Here is a 17,087-nt window from a genome sequence, read left to right on the forward strand (position 1 = left end):
GCACGAGCTGGGCGCCGCCGCCATCCGGGAGGTGCTGCGCCGGGCCGGGCTGGCCCCCGAGGAGGTGTCGGAGGTGATCTTGGGGCAGGTCCTCACCGCAGGTACGGCCCGGCGGCGGGACAGCATCCCTTCGGGGCTGTCCCATGGGAACGGCTCCAGTTTCACCTTCCAGGGCGTTATTGGGAACACGGTTCCTTAACAAAGGACTTGGGAGGCATCGTGGCTGCTTCTCCATACGCTCTGGGTGACCGAAAGGATGGGGTTTTGGAAAGGATGTTGTGGGAAGTTCGGTTTTTTTTAATTTCTGAAGTAGCCAACAGTGTATGTGTGAATGTCAGTTTCTTTGTTACACCATCCTTCTCACCATGATTATCTCAGCTGCTAAATTTAACATTCTAAGTAATGATAGAGTCTGAGATTTTAAGAGCTAGGCCTGCATTTGTGTTTATCTGCCGGACTGACCTGCAAGATCTTGTGATGCAACTTGTTTGGAGACAAATATTTTGATTTAATGAAAATGTAACTCGGCAGGGAATTGTTTGTTTTGAACTTGCTCCTGCTTTTTCGAGGGTAATGTTTAATCAGTAGAATCATAGGCAGCTTTGTATTTTAAACATGGAGGAAGGAAATATATCTTTTTGTCTTAGATGATTCAGATTCCTCTGTATTTTCAGTTTGCTGAATGATGTGCTCTTCTTGTCCTTTGTGTACAAAGAGCTTTGGCCTCGGGAGATACAGATGAAGACTGTTTTCTTTGAATATAGTGCTCCTATTATATCCATCAAGATCACAGCAAAGACTGGAAGGTTTCAGGTCCATCTGTGTATAGTTGTGGTTTTCGTTTCCATATGAACTTTCAGGGAAAGTTAACTGCTGGTGATGTACAGAAGATGTCAAAAAGAAACTCTTCAGAAAGTAGCAATTTAAATGATTTCTCATCCTACACATACAACAGGCTAGGGCTGATCTGAAGTAGCGTTTCCTCTGACCTGGCATCAAAAGCAGAGCTGTAGATATAAAACTATATCAGTAGCAGGCATTTATTGATCAATATAAATGAGAGAGGTTACCTGTTTATAGATTACTGCTGGACACTTCTCTACCCACCAGCTAAAAGGAGCGAGCTCTAAATTTTTGTGGAATCGGGGTATTGTGACCAGTGACAAGGTGGATGTTTGTGTTTTTAAGAGCAGACAAAAGCACAATGCTGCCTGTTCCCACAGGTGCTGGCCAGAACCCCGTGCGACAGGCCAGCGTGGCTGCGGGAATCCCGTACTCCGTGCCTGCCTGGAGCTGCCAGATGATCTGTGGGTCGGGCCTGAAGGCTGTGTGTCTGGCTGCTCAGTCCATACTGATGGGAGACTCCAGTGTCGTGGTCGCAGGGGGCATGGAGAGCATGAGCAAGGTAAAGCAGAGGGTTAGACTGGCCTTGCACTGATGTGCTGGGAGCAGAGAGCCCCGTGGTGAAACCCTGGCTCTCCAGGCTGGCACCTGGAGGCAGATTGGAAGGATCACTGTGCTTGTGAATGAATTTACATGTGCAACAGTAGCACACTTCTTTTAAAAAACGACTTCATACTGTAGCTACTGAAAAGGTGCCCTACAAACACATACTGCATTTAAAATTCCATTTTTATTTCCATCTAGCCCTGTTGCAGTCAATGATTTTTGTTGTCATCTAACTGCAGGGGTTCCATACTGTTGTCTCCTTATCCTTCCCAAAGCAGCCAACCAACTCCAGTTCCCTTCTCACCCAGCCACCCCATTCTTTTATAGCACTCTTCTTCTCATTGGTTACAGCTGTGGCCTGTTAAAGTCAGGCCTGCTCCTAATCTTTGATAAGTGGCCCAGCTGCAACTCCTTAGGGGTAAGATTACTTTCTACACTATCTTTATTTTCTTATATTCTAGCCCCCTACAGATTTTCCTGTGACATAGCACAATAGACAGGATTTTTGTATTGCAAGAAGCCCAGAGAAGGAATAACTGAAAATGTTATTGTTTGCCAAGAAATTAGAGCTTGGAAAGAAAGCAAAGCAGTTTTATTTCAAGGTGTTCATCCCAAGGCTGTATTCAGGAATGGGTCTGAGCTGGTGATCTGATTCCCAAGAAATGGATGGCCTCTTCTGCCAGGGCTCAGCTGCCCATGCTAAAAGTGATGTTAACATTCCCTGATAGCAGAGTGCAATTGGGAACTACCTGGAGCAGGCTAGTAGAATGGGAGAGCTACAGCCATGTAGCCCAGCAATGATAGATTTGGTCTGTGGAGAGGAAACAACACTTGCAGTGTGGTGGTCTGCTACCAGGGGAATGCACAGGCCAAATGGCACGCCAGCTGGCAGGCTCTGGAGGGGCAGGCAGCTGGAGAGATTGCCAGGGTTTGGGACGGGTATCTGCAGCCACCAGGCAGGGGTCTGTCTGAATTGTGTACTGGAGATGTAAACATCTCACTCCTTTCAAAATATGCTTTTGCAGGCTCCTCATGTCATTCACATGCGAGCTGGGGTCAAAATGGGAGAGGCTTCCTTACAGGACACCATAATCCTTGATGGCCTTACAGATGCTTTTTATCAGTATCACATGGGCATAACAGGTAAGTGATGACAGTCCATAAAATGAAATGGTCAACTGAAAGAATTCACTGACAAGGAATTTCAGAAATCTGAAGTTACACATATCATGTTTCAAGCTGTCTTTATGTTGTAGTCATGAAAAAAAAAAGAAAGAAAGAAATATGTAATAATTAAAGGCATTGAAGGCATTTTCTGTTTTGTTTGTAAAGCTGCTGCTTTGGGATTTTCTTCTGTCTGAGCTAAACTCTCTGCACCTCTTCTACATCTGAGAAATTTAATTTCAGAAAAAATATAAATAAAATAAACCCTGTACATAACTGGAGCATTCAGCAGCACAGGTTTATGGTGGGGGTGAGTTACATAAAGTGCCCTGTGGATATACATGGTTCTGCAGCTTCAGGTTATTGCACCCTGGTTGGCCTGGTCAGCCAACTGCTTTTCTAGACCCTGCTTGTGAAACAGAGTGGCTGCAGAGCAGTTCTCTTTCCTGAAGTGGCTGTAGAGAGTTCCTGTAGAGAGATCTGAGCAGAGAACTACAGAGAAGAAATAAACTACAAAAGCTTGTTTGCATTTGTATTTAATTTGGTAATATCATCTAGGAGGAGATTCCACACAAAAATTTTCACCCTCAAGTATATATACAGTAGAAAATCATGAGTAAACAAAATTAGGAAATCGGAATGAAAATGGTTCAACAAACTCAGCTGCTTGCCACAGCAAACGTTAATGACTATGTTTGTGCTTACAATTTTGCAACTTAAAATTTTGGCATTTCCTGATGGCAGTTTGCATTTTGTTTTTGTTTCAGCTGAAAATGTGGCCAAGAAGTGGCAAGTCAGCAGAGGGGATCAAGACCAACTTGCTGTACAGTCACAAAACAGGGCAGAGGCAGCACAGAAAGCTGGCTATTTTACAAAAGAAATTGTTCCTGTTCTTGTACCTTCTAAAAAAGGTAGGTGTGAATGGATAATGAGAGCTGATTTTAAGGAAAAAAATCTATTTTCTGCTATGGCTCCTGTAATCAGGGGATGGTTTCCCACTTACACAGCCTTTTTGGCCTGTTGCTCTCTTTTTCAGCTTTCAGCGGTTATATTTTAAATAAGAGAGAAGCAATGCAAATGTGGAATATCTCAGTGTAGCTTTCTGCAAATAGTAATAGTGTGTTTTATTGGAGATAGAATAACAACCTAGACAAAGCACTGACTTAACATAGGCTTAGATATGGTACCAAAATCAGTGTTTTTCATTTTCTTAAGACTCCTGCTGCACCAAACTTAAAACAGTCATATTGATCTGGCAAACCTTGCCCACCTAGTAAAATACAGAGTGATAATAGTTAGGGTTACTAGTTAATTGTGTAGTCAGGTTACATATAATGGGTATGTTTCTCTTTAGATTTGTGAGGGATATAAAAAGACCTATTACAATGCTTGAGCCAAGGTCTGTTTCTTGAGCAGGGGAATTCCCCAGCTCCTTGTGAGGTAGATGCAAAAACTGAATTTTCCAAAAAGCAGTCAATAATCAGTTCTTCAACAATTCCATTGAACAGGCCCTGCAGAAAAAGTCCTGGCTTTAGGCTGACTACTATTTCACAATAACAGTTTAGATAATCATATTCAATGACACTTGACTATTCTTTGTAACAAGATTACCAGAAGTATCATTTGAAATATAACCTGCTGAAAGAGAAGGTATTGGGTTAGGAGCAGCAAGGACAATACTGGCTTTTGCATAACTAGACAGGTAGTGTTTGTCTTAGGAAACCTGAGCTGTCTGCCCTGCTAGAAGGAGCTGGAGGGTTACAGCTGTTTGTTAAACTGCCCTGAGTTGGCAGCTGTCTCCAGTGCAAGAATGCCTTGTTGGTTGAAGGGAATATGGGGTATGTTCCCACTCAGCATGTTGTTTTTGCTTTCTGTTCGCGATGTGTTTGTGTGATTAGACACTCTTGTGAGCATAATGCTCTGTTTTGCAGGTCCTATAGAAGTTAAAATAGATGAACACCCTCGACATGGGAGCAACCTGGAAACAGTGGCAAAGTTAAAGCCCTGTTTTCTGACAGATGGGACTGGGACAGTAACAGCAGCTAATGCTTCAGGTTGGTCCATCTGGCTTAAATGATGTGGAGAAGAACAGTAGCTGCTTTTGGCTCAAGGCAGGGCCTCTGTGAGGGGTGTGGCTGCTGTGTGTTCACTGCTTTGCCGGAAATGGCAATGTGTTTGACAACGTAGGTAGAACTCCGTTTTAGATGTGGTGGAGGATTTCTTTAGAAAGTTGTCTTTTGTTTCCTTGTTTCCTATGAAACAATACAAGAGTTTGGGCAATAACAGCAGTATTTGATAGGCTGGAAGGAATATTTCTTTTTAAAACTGTCTAAGAGTTTCTGACACTGCAGGTTTGGACAGTGGAAAACTTAATGATTCATGTTTGAAAATGTTTCTCCTGTGGGACTGCCACAAGCAGCTTTTAAACATCTTCCTGTGTCTTTATGCTGCTCCTTCCAAACAAGTCTCTGCTATGCTGCTCTGCCTAACAAGTCTGATGTACTTTTTTTTCAGATTTTACTTTGATTTTTCCACCTGCTGCTTTCCAAATAGAATCACAAATGTGTCACATTTACAGCAATATAGTTTCAAGTGTTTGTGGCAGAGAACAGACTTAGCTGGTATGAGCAGTACCGACCTAAACCAGTAAATTATTTGTGATTTTTGTTTTGTCTAGATTGTGATTTTATGCAAGCAGGAGAAAGTGGCACAGTAAAAGCCATGAAGTCCAATAAATACATTCAAGTTGTTTGTTGTTCCACAGGTTTAAATGATGGAGCTGCAGCTGTTCTTCTAATGAAGAAATCAGAAGCTGCTAGGAGAGGTCTTATGCCTTTGGCTCGGATTGTATCTTGGGCTCAGACAGGTATAGATCCATCTATTATGGGAGTAGGGCCCATTTCAGCAATAAGGAAAGCTGTAAGTAATCACTTATCTATATATCCATAATGCTAAAACTCTTGGTTTTAACGGGTTTTTGTTTTCTGGCCATGTCTTGGTTTTGCCCTGTCCTAAAGAAAACTCAGTAGGAAAAAAGTAAACTATGTGAAAAACAGACTCAAAATAGTGTAGTATATAAGATTAGGAATCCTAGTGCTACTAGGCTAGTACCTACATGTTGGAAAAAGAAAACCCAAATGCATGTGTATAAATGGACTTCAGAGCATAAACTAGTCAGGTTTGTGAAAAGGTACCTAGATAACCGAGGAGGCTAAAGATCAAATGTCAGGGATGCTGTAACTAACCTAATTCAGTGATACAGTTCTGATGCTGTGTCTGGCCAGGTTAATTTTCAGATCATTGCCTGAATGTATTTGCAATAGTACAACACTGAGGGAAGGGCCACTGAGTGCCATCTGCATAAGCCAATGGGACTGTGTCCTTTATGTTTCAGTTTGGCCTGCAAAAAGCTTGGGAGCTTACAAATTGGCAGGAAGGTGCATTCCAAAACCACATCTAACTTGCTCAGAGCATTACTGACCCACTGATGTGCTCAGTGTTCAGTCCACAGGACAAGGTTCTCCATGCCCCTGGGAGCAGCCCTGCTGGTACCACACTGCTTGCTTATGCATCCATAACCCATAGCAGCCCCAGCTGATTATCTGTTAAAGCTTAGCTATGAAAGTAAACATAAAAAGAGCTAACATATTTGCTTCAATGTTCCTTATTTTTTTAATACTGTGTAAAGGTCTTATTTTGTTCACCTCTGTAATGTCCTGGTGATGTGGAGGTCTGACCTGAACTCACCCAAGCTCTGTGGCTTTTGACAAGAAAATCGGAACTATAATGCTAAAAAGCTTTTTCTTACCATATCTCAAACTGTTCTTTTAAATGAAGGGTGCAGTAACTGCATATACAATACAGTTTTAGTATAAACTGTGGGGCAGACAAGCTGTAACTGTATACAAACTATGAAAAAAGGCACACTACTTCAGAGCGTGGTCCTAATAATACCAAGGTTGTGGCTTCAATTCCTTTGTGGGCCATTTAAGAGTTGGACTTGATGATCCTCATGGGTCCCTTCCAACTCAGCATATTCTGTGATTAAACTTTGTGTGTTACCATATGTTCAGACCCTCCACGCATTGTTTATCACTTCAGAATTTTAGAGTAGCACTTTATAGTAAGAGAATGACTATGTTATACATTAAGTGTTACAATAACATTGTGTACCTTAAGCTTTTCCCAGAAGAGTGGGATACTCCATACTGTCTATTTTATCTATAGAAAAAGGCTCCCCTCCTTGACTGTATCCTCAGAGGTGGACCAGTCTGGCCACCCTAGGTTGTAAAACATCAATGGTGATGATTCTGCTGATAAAGTATTGCTGTTAGAAACAAAGCGAGTGGAAGTAAAAATGTACACATGTGAAACATGCCTAAGCCTGTACCAGAGTAGGCAATTGCATCACAAATTTCTCAACTGAAAACATGAGCCAAACTAGCTTCAAAGAGTCACTGGTGAAATGCTTAAAGTGCCAGCTTTCAATGTAAAGGCAGGAGAGACTGGACAAATCGGATGTGGCACTGATCACTAATGGTTGACACCACATTATTTCCTGTTTAAAAGTCTCTGTTAACAGAGACTCCCTAATGGAGTCAGACTATGTCCTAAAAAAATTGCTTTTAATCTCTTACAGCCTGCTTCTGAATGCAGTGCTTATTGTAGTAAGGGCACCAGGTACAGTTTGATTTTCACAATTGCACCACCAGTGCTGCTACATGTAAAATCAGTGAAGATTTTTATGAGCAGTCAGCATTATTGTACTGACTTGTACTGACTTGTCTGACACTGTAGTCAACACTGGCTATAAAAGATTGTTTTCCTTCAACTTTTCTAAAGCTTCAAATCACGCAATTTACATCTTAGGAAAAGCTTCCTCTGGTGCTAAGGAAGAGCTAAAAGATAATAAGGTCTTATTTGCACTGTTTTCTCAGATTGACAAAGCTGGCTGGACTCTGGAACAAGTTGACCTGTTTGAAATTAATGAAGCCTTTGCGTCACTATCTGTTGCAATTTCAAAAGAACTGAAAGTAAACCCAGAAAAGGTAATGATTTGTAGGCCGGCATTAGCTTACTTCCTGTAATTCAAACTTGTCCCATTCTGTGCATGTGGATTGTAAAGATGAGCACAGCTCTCTTGCAATCCCTTTGGTAAACAAATAGGGTGGGAGCTCCAGCAGGCTTTTCCTCACACTGCTGTGTCCGCTGGCTTTGCTAGCAGACAGTATCCCAGCTGAACAACTTCCAGGGTTGTTGCAATGGATTTTTCTGCAAATCTAGGCAACTGCTCAAACATATTTAATTCAGAATTTGAATTTGCTGCCTCAAGTATATTTGCCACAGTATTATTTCAGTGATGGCAAAAAGCATGGGTATTATTCTCCCCTCCCTAAATTCACCTCTTCAGAGTGAAGATTGCACTCTTGCAGAAGCAATACCGATTAGTACCAGCTGTTGCACTCATATGCACTTTCTTGCATGAAGTGAGGTTTGGGGTTTCAAGCTCACAAATAATTAAAGGCTAGATCCCAGTGAAGTCATTGATGTTGAAAATCAGCTAAGCCAGTTAAATGTTCTTGGCTGTCTATATTGGCTTTTTTTTTTCTTTTAGGTCAATATACAAGGTGGAGCTATTGCTCTTGGCCACCCTCTGGGCGCCTCTGGTTGTCGCATCCTTGTAACTCTCCTCTACGCACTGGAACGAACTGGTGGAAAACGTGGTGTTGCTGCTCTCTGTATAGGAGGAGGAATGGGAATAGCCATGTGTGTTGAGAGATAAATGTGAGGGAATGAATGAACAGCTAGTGTGAACTAGCTTTGAAACATTTTACTAATAAACTTCTAATAACATTTTAACAGCTAACATTTTGTTTTGCCTACATGTAAGTAAGCTTACACCATTACTTTTTGACTCTCAAGCACTGACTTGACAAAGAGGTCAGTGGTTACTGCAGGCACACTAGTTGCTAACATGCTCTAGAGCCTAAATTCTCACTGCAAGGACCAAGCTTGCTTTCAAAAATTAAGTTTGTTCACAAGAAAATAGCAGCAACATTCAACCACTTGTTTTATTAACATTTTAGTTATAAGAGTGGGAAGTGTAAGTGAAACAAACATAAATAAAGCCTAAGTTATTCTTCAAGTGCTCCAGACTGAACTGCATCCTCATAGCACCCTCCTCTTTCTTCTTTAGTTTCAGGGTGCAGTTTAATAAGATCATCAATTCGAAGAATAGTAATTGCAGCTTCTGTTGCAAACTTGAGGCTCTTAGTTTTGACCATGGTTGGTTCAAAGACGCCAGCTTGCTTGTTATCACGAGGTTTTCCATTGATCAAGTCAAGTCCAATCCTGAAAAGAAGGAATTCTGTCAGATGGAGAGGGAGAAACACCAGAAATACAGCTGGGAGCATGCTGGGTAGCTACTGCTTCATTACAGCAATACATACACACAACTGAAGGGCAGGGGAAAAGGAGTTCACTGATAACTTTTTTTTTTTTTACTATGCAAATCATGGTTCAGTAAACTGGGAGAACAATTTTCCATCTAGGTCACCAACCCACATCACTTTTACCAGCCTTCTACCAGACAGATACTTGCCATTTCAGATTTTTGCGATCTGGGTTAACTTGAGCCTCATTGTGGAATGCTCTCAACTTTGCAACAAGATCTGTGGCATCCTGAGCAGCATTTACTGCCAATGTATTTGGAATTACTAAGAGGGATCTTGCAAATTCTGCTATTGCAAGTTGTTCACGTGATCCCTAGAAAGAGGAAAAAAGTTTTTAAACCGATACTACATCAAGAGAGGAAAAAATAGAGCCAGAATCAAGAACAGCACTAATAGGGAGGGGTTTTCACATGCAAAACCTGTGTTTGGGTCAAAAAACCCATAGAATCTAATTATGAGAGAAAGAATTAACTAATATCCTCCATTTTGAAGAACCATCTTAGATTCTGTAAGATGATTATGTTTCCATGAACCACAGAAATTACTTCTAGTAGATGAAAATAAACGCCTGGAGATTCATGGTGCAAGTCTAACACATACACACCACTGCTGCTTTGTGCAAGACTTACCATGCTGGTTGCATAATTTTCAAGATATATTGAGAGTGCTGCCTCTACAGCACCACCACCTGGGACAACAGACTTGGATTCCAAAACCCTTTTGACAACACAGAGAGCATCATGTATAGATCGCTCCATTTCATCACACATGAAGTCATTGGCTCCTCTCAAGATAATTGATGCTGAAGTACGAGCCTTTGTACTAAGAAAAGGAATCAGAAGTCAGCTGTGTTGGATGGAACCTAGATTAAAATTTTTCTTGGTAAATTTTTTCTTCTAAAGCCAAGTTCAGTTGAGCCTCATTATTTCAACATTTAAAAGAAAATCTTAACATTATTATGTGCCCTTGCAGGATACATACATTGTAACTTAGTCACCATTTTAATGTCTAACATGCATGCATCTAGTTTGAATTTTAATCTTTTAAAGAAAGATACCTATCAAAGTGAGATGACAAGATGTTTCCTCATCAAAGAGGGGAAAGCATACTTAGATAGTAAGAAAGACCCATTTTGCACAGCCCCACAACCCCATTAAATAAGTTAATGACTGCCAATGTTAGAGAAAAGGCTGTCACATGTAGCTGACACACAAGTGCCATGGGCAGGGTGTGTCATTCACGCTCAAATGACACCACAGGAACATGAATACCCAGAAGGGATAGTGGAAGGCAGTGGAAAAGTTATTATCCAAAGTACATTCTTGTTAAATGAATTGATATTTAAGTCTTCAGGTACCAGACAGCAGTGACAGCAGCACAACTGAACACAGTCTTCACTACAAATGGAAAGATTTAGCTCACACCTCTTTATTCAGATGAAATTACTTAGATGGTACCTACTTCCCTTTACCATCTCTAACGGGAAGCCAGTTTAGAAACATTTGTTTATAAACAAAAATTTAAGTAAAAACTGCCTAGCAATTTGATTGTTTTCATATACTGTAGTTCACAAAATGTATCCAGCTCCAGCGAAAGAGACTAAGTACTGATACTTTCACCTCTAATTTGCACTGGATTTCTGTTTAACTATTTTCCCATGTTTTTAACTACTCCAACCACTCAGACAACATGAAGTAAATAAATAGAATTTTATCTCAAACTTAGTAGAGAACATATATAAAACTGAGTATATTTAAAAGGATCCTTACTTCTTGATTAGAATCAGCTCATCATCACAGATTCTCTCTTGAATTACTTCCTCTGCCTGTCCCAGCATTAATGCCTCAAAACTCTCCTCACCTTCAAGGTTTGCAAGGGTTGAACAAATGGTTGCTTTAACAAACAAACAAAAAAATGAAGTTAACATTCAATTCCTGCACATTATCCTTTGCCCACTTCCCTGAATAGGTGTACAGAAAGAAAAGCAGAAATAAAAGCTGTGTTGAATAGATTTTTCTTGAACAACACTTCTAGTTCTCAGGCAGCAATTCAGTATTTCTAACTGATAAACTGCTTCTTTTGTTCAACTTTTACAGCACTTCTTTTTGCACAGCCAGTACAAGTTCCCATGTTTTACCACAATGAAAAAGTTTTCTTCCAAATTTAAGAACTGACAGATAAAAATATGTACAAGACCAGATTTTTTAAAAAGTATGGTTCAGCGATTTAGGAGTTCTTTATTCATCTCGAACTATCTAAACAATGTACTTAACTGTCTAAACAGAGGCTTATGAATGCATGCATAATAAAGACTTCTAAATAAACACAGATTATGGCTCCTATTCCACAAAAGGCCAGTCTTCACAGTGCCAGGCAACTGCTTCTCCTCCCACAGTACATCTTCAACAATCAAGTTTTACAATACTACTACTTTGACAAAGGTCACTTAAAAGCAACAGTAAAGCTAAAAAGAAGTGTCTCAGCTTTACTCATCCTGACCTTGAAGGTTAAGAAGTTGTATTTTAAAAATGAGTTAAGAAATAACTTAACAACAGCTACTACTTTGAAGAATAAATTATAAACCAGTCATTCTTACACAGACATACCTCCTGATGCCTTAGCAATCCGCTTAAGGTCCTTTTTTACGACTCTTCGTACTGCCATAGCTCCAGCATCAACGAAGTATTTCAGACACATATCATCAATACCTCCAGTGGTGAGAATCACATTGGCACCAGTGGCCAGAATCTTCTGGATTCTTTCTTTGGTAATATCTGACTCTCTGCAAAGATGAATGTCAAAGTTATAAAAAGGTATTAAAAAAATATACCATCACATCTTGTCAGCCAACTTCCTGAAACCTTAATGCAGAGCTCTGCAAGAATGCACCACTGCAAAAACATACTTGCATTTCTTGAAAACTGACTTAATACTAGTTCTGCCTCCAGAAGTGAAGGCTTCTTCCATTACTATTTGGTATTGGTGGGAAACATTAACATTCAAAAAATTTTTTACCTCTTGCACTCAGCCAAAATAAGATTGAGCCACCTCAACTGAAGAGACCAAATCAAGTCTGTGAAACCCCACTGCCTCAGTTATTCAAGCTTCCACACACCTCTGCCTTATCTGGTCCAGCTTCTCAGGGTCTGAGATAACAACCTGAACACCAAGCTTCATTTTTGCTTTCTGCAGGCTGAAGTCAAGGCATGCAATCTTTGCATTAACTATTCTCTTGGTCATACCTGATGAGGAAAAATAAGCAAGAATGATTTTGTCAAATTGATTTAACAGAACATCAAGTCAGCATCAGAGATTAAAATTAGCATTACTTTCACATTTCAGAGTCCTACTGTTTGCTTCTCCACCTTCAGTTCTGCCCTACTGCAGAAAAATGCCAATCGAGATTTTCCTGTGTTACCTTTTTACATACCCTGTCCCCAGAATATGCGTGACCATGACAATCTGACCTGTTGGTCTCACATCCTCTAAGTCACGTAATCACAGAACAGCTCTGCTAAATGAACCGTTCCCCACAAACCTGGCAGTGGGTCCCCAAAAGGGAAGTGTTGAAGTTCCACCAGACCACAATGCTACTTTGCTGACACTGATCCAGGGAAACCACAGCAACTCACCAACACTTTTTGGATCACTGCTAGCTGGCAGGCTCTAGTCTAAGAAACACTGGTGAAGTGCGCAATTTTGTGTTCCTGTTTAATTGTTCTGGAACTGAAAACCCACATGACTTGCAATGAGCACAGCCAGTAAGGAGAGCGATGCAGAAAGATGAAGAGGACTGAGGTGAGATGGAGGATTTCTGGAACCCTGTCCTTACCCTGGGAGCCCACCACGCAGTTGAGCGCGTAGCCGTTGACAAGAATGCTCTCCTTCTGGCTGCGGCCGTGGGCCTTCAGAACATTGACCGAGTTGATGGGGTAGCGAGCCTGACCCTTCTGGTCTGTGTATTTAACTGCCAGGGCAGCATCCACCACCATGTTAGCAAAGAAATCACCATCACTGAGAGGCTGTTAAGGTTAAAACTGAAGCAGGAAACTAGTATGATTCTTAAGGGGAAAAAAAAACCAACCAAAACCAACCATGAACAGAAATAACTGACAGTGCCAAAACTAAGTTTCCAGAAAAGAGCTTCAGAAAGGCATGTAAGTGCAAGCTCTCCTTACCATTGTATTAAAGGAAAGAGTCATTCTAAAAGCTGAAACACTGGTAGGAAATTATGACAGACTAGTATGAAACCTGCATTTTATGTACCTTTTGTTGTTAAAGAAAAATATGTCTCCTATGGTCAGTCTGCACAAAAGCTAAAAATGCAGGTTTTTCTGTGCCCATGGAGTAAAATTCAACTTTCTTTCCTCTGATTCACTCCCAGGTACTTCTGTTATGTTACACATTTTTCTATTCACACAACTCTTTATCTCCTCTCCCTAACAAGCAAAGCAATTGTTAGGAAACATTACCCTTTAAAAGCTATCATGATGTGCTAACCCAGATTTAAATAAATTGGGAAGAGTTTGAACATGCTTTCCTATGCCAGGTCACAATACCTGTAAAACGCCCATTATAAACACAACAGCTTCAATACTGTGTCATGTTCATAAAAATGGCTGCCAAGGACACTCCAGCCTAGCTACTGAAGCTCCCTAATCAACCACTCTTACTTCACTCACTTGATCAATTTAAAGGATACACTCCTATGATTTTCGAGGACATTGATGTTTTAGCAGCATTAATTAGGCACTCCCTGCCCAACTCATCTGTGTTAATAACAAGATTTTCATTGATGTAGCGAACAGCTTCCCTGTAAAATAAAGACAAATATACTAGTAAAGAACCACCCCCACAAAAAGACAAAAACTTCCAAGTTTTCAGCTCTTCTAAAATGCTACCTCAAAGAACAAAGGGATAAAATCAATTGCTCTCGAAGAACAGTAACATGGCTGTCATTCCTTTACATGATTATAGAAATACAACAAAAAAAACCAAAAACAAACAAGAAAATCCAACCCAAACTAACCAAAACCCCAGCACCCCTGCAACAAACCACCATATTCCACTTGGCACCAACAAGTCTGTATTAATGCAGTCACAAAATGCTGAAATTCAACTGTATCAGTTTCTTACTTGCAGGCAAGTCTGTATCCACCAATAATGGAGGTAGGATGAATTTTCTGTTTCACCAGCTCATCTGCATTTTTGAGAAGTTCTGCAGCAATAATTACCTGTTTGAAATACAAACATTAAATATGTGCATTCCACATAAGCAAAGTAAGTACCTTGTGCAACGCAGAACTAAAACCAGTTTCTGGTGTGAGGTGAGAGCTACCTAATTCCAACCCCACCAATGTATCTGAAGTCTCAGGCAAATTTCCAGCACTCAGCATCCTTGTTCATACTTCACTTCTTGCAGCTGTTAAAAATTAAAAACCTAAATTCAGCCTCTATGACCAACCTCCAATATAGGAAAAATCAATAATAAAACAGAAGTGAGTGAATTCCCTTCTGGAGCATCACTTTGCATATGGAAACTAGCATCTATGGAAAACACCAAATCTAAACACTGACTTTCAATATATCTGCCTGTGAAACTTGCTACATACCACTGAGGTGGTCCCATCACCAACTTCTTTGTCCTGCAGGTCTGCCAGCTCACAAAGGACTTTTGCAGCAGGATGTTCCACTTCCAGCAGTTTCAGAATGGTTGCACCATCATTAGTAATGGTCACATCCTAATTTTCAGAAATCAAATGTGCATATGAGGTATATTTCTATTACACTTTCACTGCTGCATTTTATAATGGTCATACAGAAATTAATTATTCCTTGCAATTGCCCATAAAATGGCTATTTATAACAAAACTTTACTGCTTCTTTTTAGCGTGGAGTCCCATTCTAGCAACAGAAATGTTACCAGTGCAGAATCTGCACTTTCTTTTGACCAGAAAAGCCTTTATGGTACAGAAACTCATCATTCATTTTGCAAATACTGGGTAAGTAGTCATGCAATGACTTCCCTCCGAAAGAGTATTTTATTACATCAGTCTAGAAAATGACAAACTTTCTTCAATTGCTTGAAATATTTTAAAATACAAAATACTGCTTAAAAGTTTGTTATGAATTACTTGAATTATGTCAGCACCTGTTAAACCTGGCTTAAATGGTGAAACTCTCTTCTTGCAATCTGATCTGTATTTTAAGCAGTTACAGAGACTTACCTACAGAAATTAAATAACTGTAACACATACATTGCCACAATAGATGAAACTAAAATGATGTAACACACAATAGTCAATTTTACCACAGTTCTCCTACCCCTCACAGGATAAAACAGGCACAGGCACATTAGGCACATGAAGCACACTAAGTGGAAGCACTTTTACACAGGAATACAAGCCCTCCTGACACTTCTTAAAGTAACATTACTTACCCCAATATCATCCACCAACATCTTATCCAGACCAACTGGCCCAAGAGAACTTTTCACAATATTGGCAATAGCAGAGGCAGCAGTAACTGAATACATAAAAGAAATAAAGAAAAAAAAGTTTTATCTTCCCAGCTTTAGGATGATTCTCAGGATTGTAAGAAACAGTGCCAAGAATGAACAGATCAGGAACTTGACAACAAGTGATCTAATCTAGCATTACATTTCAGCCTATCTAACCTGAAGTTTTACCTTACTTTGCTAGGCTTGCTGCTACTAAAAAAATACAATCATACAATCTGTGCCAAACCTCACTCTTCCCTCCTGGCTGGTATAGCTAACTAAGCTGAGTGACCAGAAAAAGAATGGCTTCTCTGCTGTCTCGGTAAGATGGAGGACAGGACTCAGGTCAGAGGAGCAGTGTTGTTAGATCAGGAGGGGTTGGTAGCACTGCTGCTTTTGACTGCAGCAAGCTGTGCCACAAGACCTCACTCTCACTTAGTTCTCAGTTCTGGGCAGACAGAGAACAACGGCATCACCACACATCAATCAGTAAAACATCCTTTGGTTCTTACCAGGCCTGTGACTGAAACAAAACATTTACTTCTGCAACTAAGTCACCGAAAAGTGACTTTTGAGTCACTACTAAAACAATACAAAGCCTCTAAAACACTGGCTCATTTAAAGGTTGTTCTGCCATCTTCATATAGGAAAAAGATACAAGCAACCTTTTCCTTCAGACCATGGCAAGTTTTTCTCTATCCCACAAGCATAGCCACTTAATCTAGAAATTGACAAAGTGGTAGTTAAATGGGAACAGTTATAACTCAGAGACCTTAAAACAACACATCAATTTATTTTGCTTAGGCGGATTAATGTCAGCTTTCTGGAAGAAATAACCAAAGGTGCCATTATCACGTGAAATCTCACTCGTGAATTAAAGCAAGGCTCGTAAATTTTAAGTAGTTGCCTAAAGTACCATCAGAGATACAGGAAAGAATCTCAGTTTGATCGGGAAGCAAGTTTTGGCTTCTTCCTTTGTCTTTTGTCTACTCAGAATCTGAGATCGGTCTCGGAATTTGCAGCCTTCCCTCGGGTCTTGGGGTTCAATCCGGAGCAATGGGTAACGAGATTGAGAAGCGCAGTTACAGACACGCATTGCGAGGGTGGTCCCCACTCTCCGAAGCAGGTTATTTATTCCCTGTGCTGGGCAGCGGGGACCTTCCCCAGCTGCTCCTTTCCCTGCAGAATTCCCCGCAGGCCTTGCAGGCTCAGGCCCTACGCGGTCGGGACGGGCAGAGCGGCCTCCGTGCAGCAGCAGCAGCAGCCGCCCTGGCCCGGTGTTTGGGACGGAGGGAGGGGGACGCGGGGTCGCCACTCAGAATCCTGGAAGCGGCGCGGGATGGCATGCGTTCCTCTGCCGCCGCCCTCCCTCCATCCTCCCTTTACTCCCTCCCTGCAGGCAGCAGCGGCCCGGGACGGAAGGAATCTCTCGAGAGGAGCGGCAGTTCCCGAGCAGAGCGGGGCGGGAGAGCACATGGCAGGGGTGACCATGGCCGCGCCATGTTCGCTCCCTGCTGCCCCTC

General features: G+C 41.1%; 2 protein-coding genes and 1 non-coding gene across 3 annotated transcripts; 1 reads left to right on the plus strand and 2 right to left on the minus strand.

The window, feature by feature from the left end:
- Positions 1-6: 6 nt before the first annotated feature.
- Positions 7-8,479, plus strand: ACAT2 (acetyl-CoA acetyltransferase 2). Its single transcript, XM_005425645.2, has 8 exons — positions 7-101; positions 1,224-1,405; positions 2,475-2,592; positions 3,381-3,524; positions 4,545-4,667; positions 5,378-5,532; positions 7,551-7,661; positions 8,228-8,479. Exons 2-8 carry the CDS (start codon positions 1,301-1,303, stop codon positions 8,393-8,395), a joined length of 924 nt encoding a protein of 307 aa, XP_005425702.1. The 5' UTR covers positions 7-101; positions 1,224-1,300; the 3' UTR covers positions 8,396-8,479.
- Positions 8,480-8,659: 180 nt separating this feature from the next.
- On the minus strand, positions 8,660-17,016 carry TCP1 (t-complex 1). Its single transcript, XM_031060816.1, has 12 exons — positions 16,784-17,016; positions 15,505-15,590; positions 14,678-14,806; positions 14,202-14,299; positions 13,768-13,878; positions 12,898-13,079; positions 12,181-12,307; positions 11,672-11,847; positions 10,835-10,958; positions 9,695-9,887; positions 9,215-9,378; positions 8,660-8,964 (listed from the first exon to the last, which is right to left on the minus strand). The coding sequence occupies exons 1-12, from the start codon at positions 16,908-16,910 to the stop codon at positions 8,748-8,750; spliced, it is 1,734 nt and encodes a 577-aa protein (XP_030916676.1). The 5' UTR covers positions 16,911-17,016; the 3' UTR covers positions 8,660-8,747.
- On the minus strand, positions 16,184-16,319 carry LOC115948413. Its single transcript, XR_004082235.1, has one exon. It is a non-coding gene; the product is annotated as a small nucleolar RNA SNORA29 (small nucleolar RNA).
- Positions 17,017-17,087: the final 71 nt, after the last annotated feature.

This window comes from Geospiza fortis, unplaced genomic scaffold (assembly GCF_000277835.1).
Source record: "Geospiza fortis unplaced genomic scaffold, GeoFor_1.0 scaffold217, whole genome shotgun sequence".
NCBI classification, from domain to species: domain Eukaryota; kingdom Metazoa; phylum Chordata; class Aves; order Passeriformes; family Thraupidae; genus Geospiza; species Geospiza fortis.

Excerpts from the sequence above, each read along its gene's own strand:
- ACAT2 (XM_005425645.2), top strand. The coding sequence starts at position 1,301 with ATGATCTGTGGGTCGGGCCTGAAGGCTGTGTGTCTGGCTGCTCAGTCC. Across the intron at positions 5,533-7,550 it reads TTTCAGCAATAAGGAAAGCT|ATTGACAAAGCTGGCTGGAC; the intron begins GTAAGTAATCAC and ends CTGTTTTCTCAG. Across the intron at positions 7,662-8,227 it reads TGAAAGTAAACCCAGAAAAG|GTCAATATACAAGGTGGAGC; the intron begins GTAATGATTTGT and ends TTTTTCTTTTAG.
- TCP1 (XM_031060816.1), bottom strand. The coding sequence starts at position 16,910 with ATGCCATCCCGCGCCGCTTCCAGGATTCTGAGTGGCGACCCCGCGTCC. Across the intron at positions 13,080-13,767 it reads TCCTCGAAAATCATAGGAGT|TGATGGTGATTTCTTTGCTA; the intron begins GTATCCTTTAAA and ends ACAGCCTCTCAG. Across the intron at positions 11,848-12,180 it reads CTGGACCAGATAAGGCAGAG|AGAGTCAGATATTACCAAAG; the intron begins GTGTGTGGAAGC and ends TCATCTTTGCAG.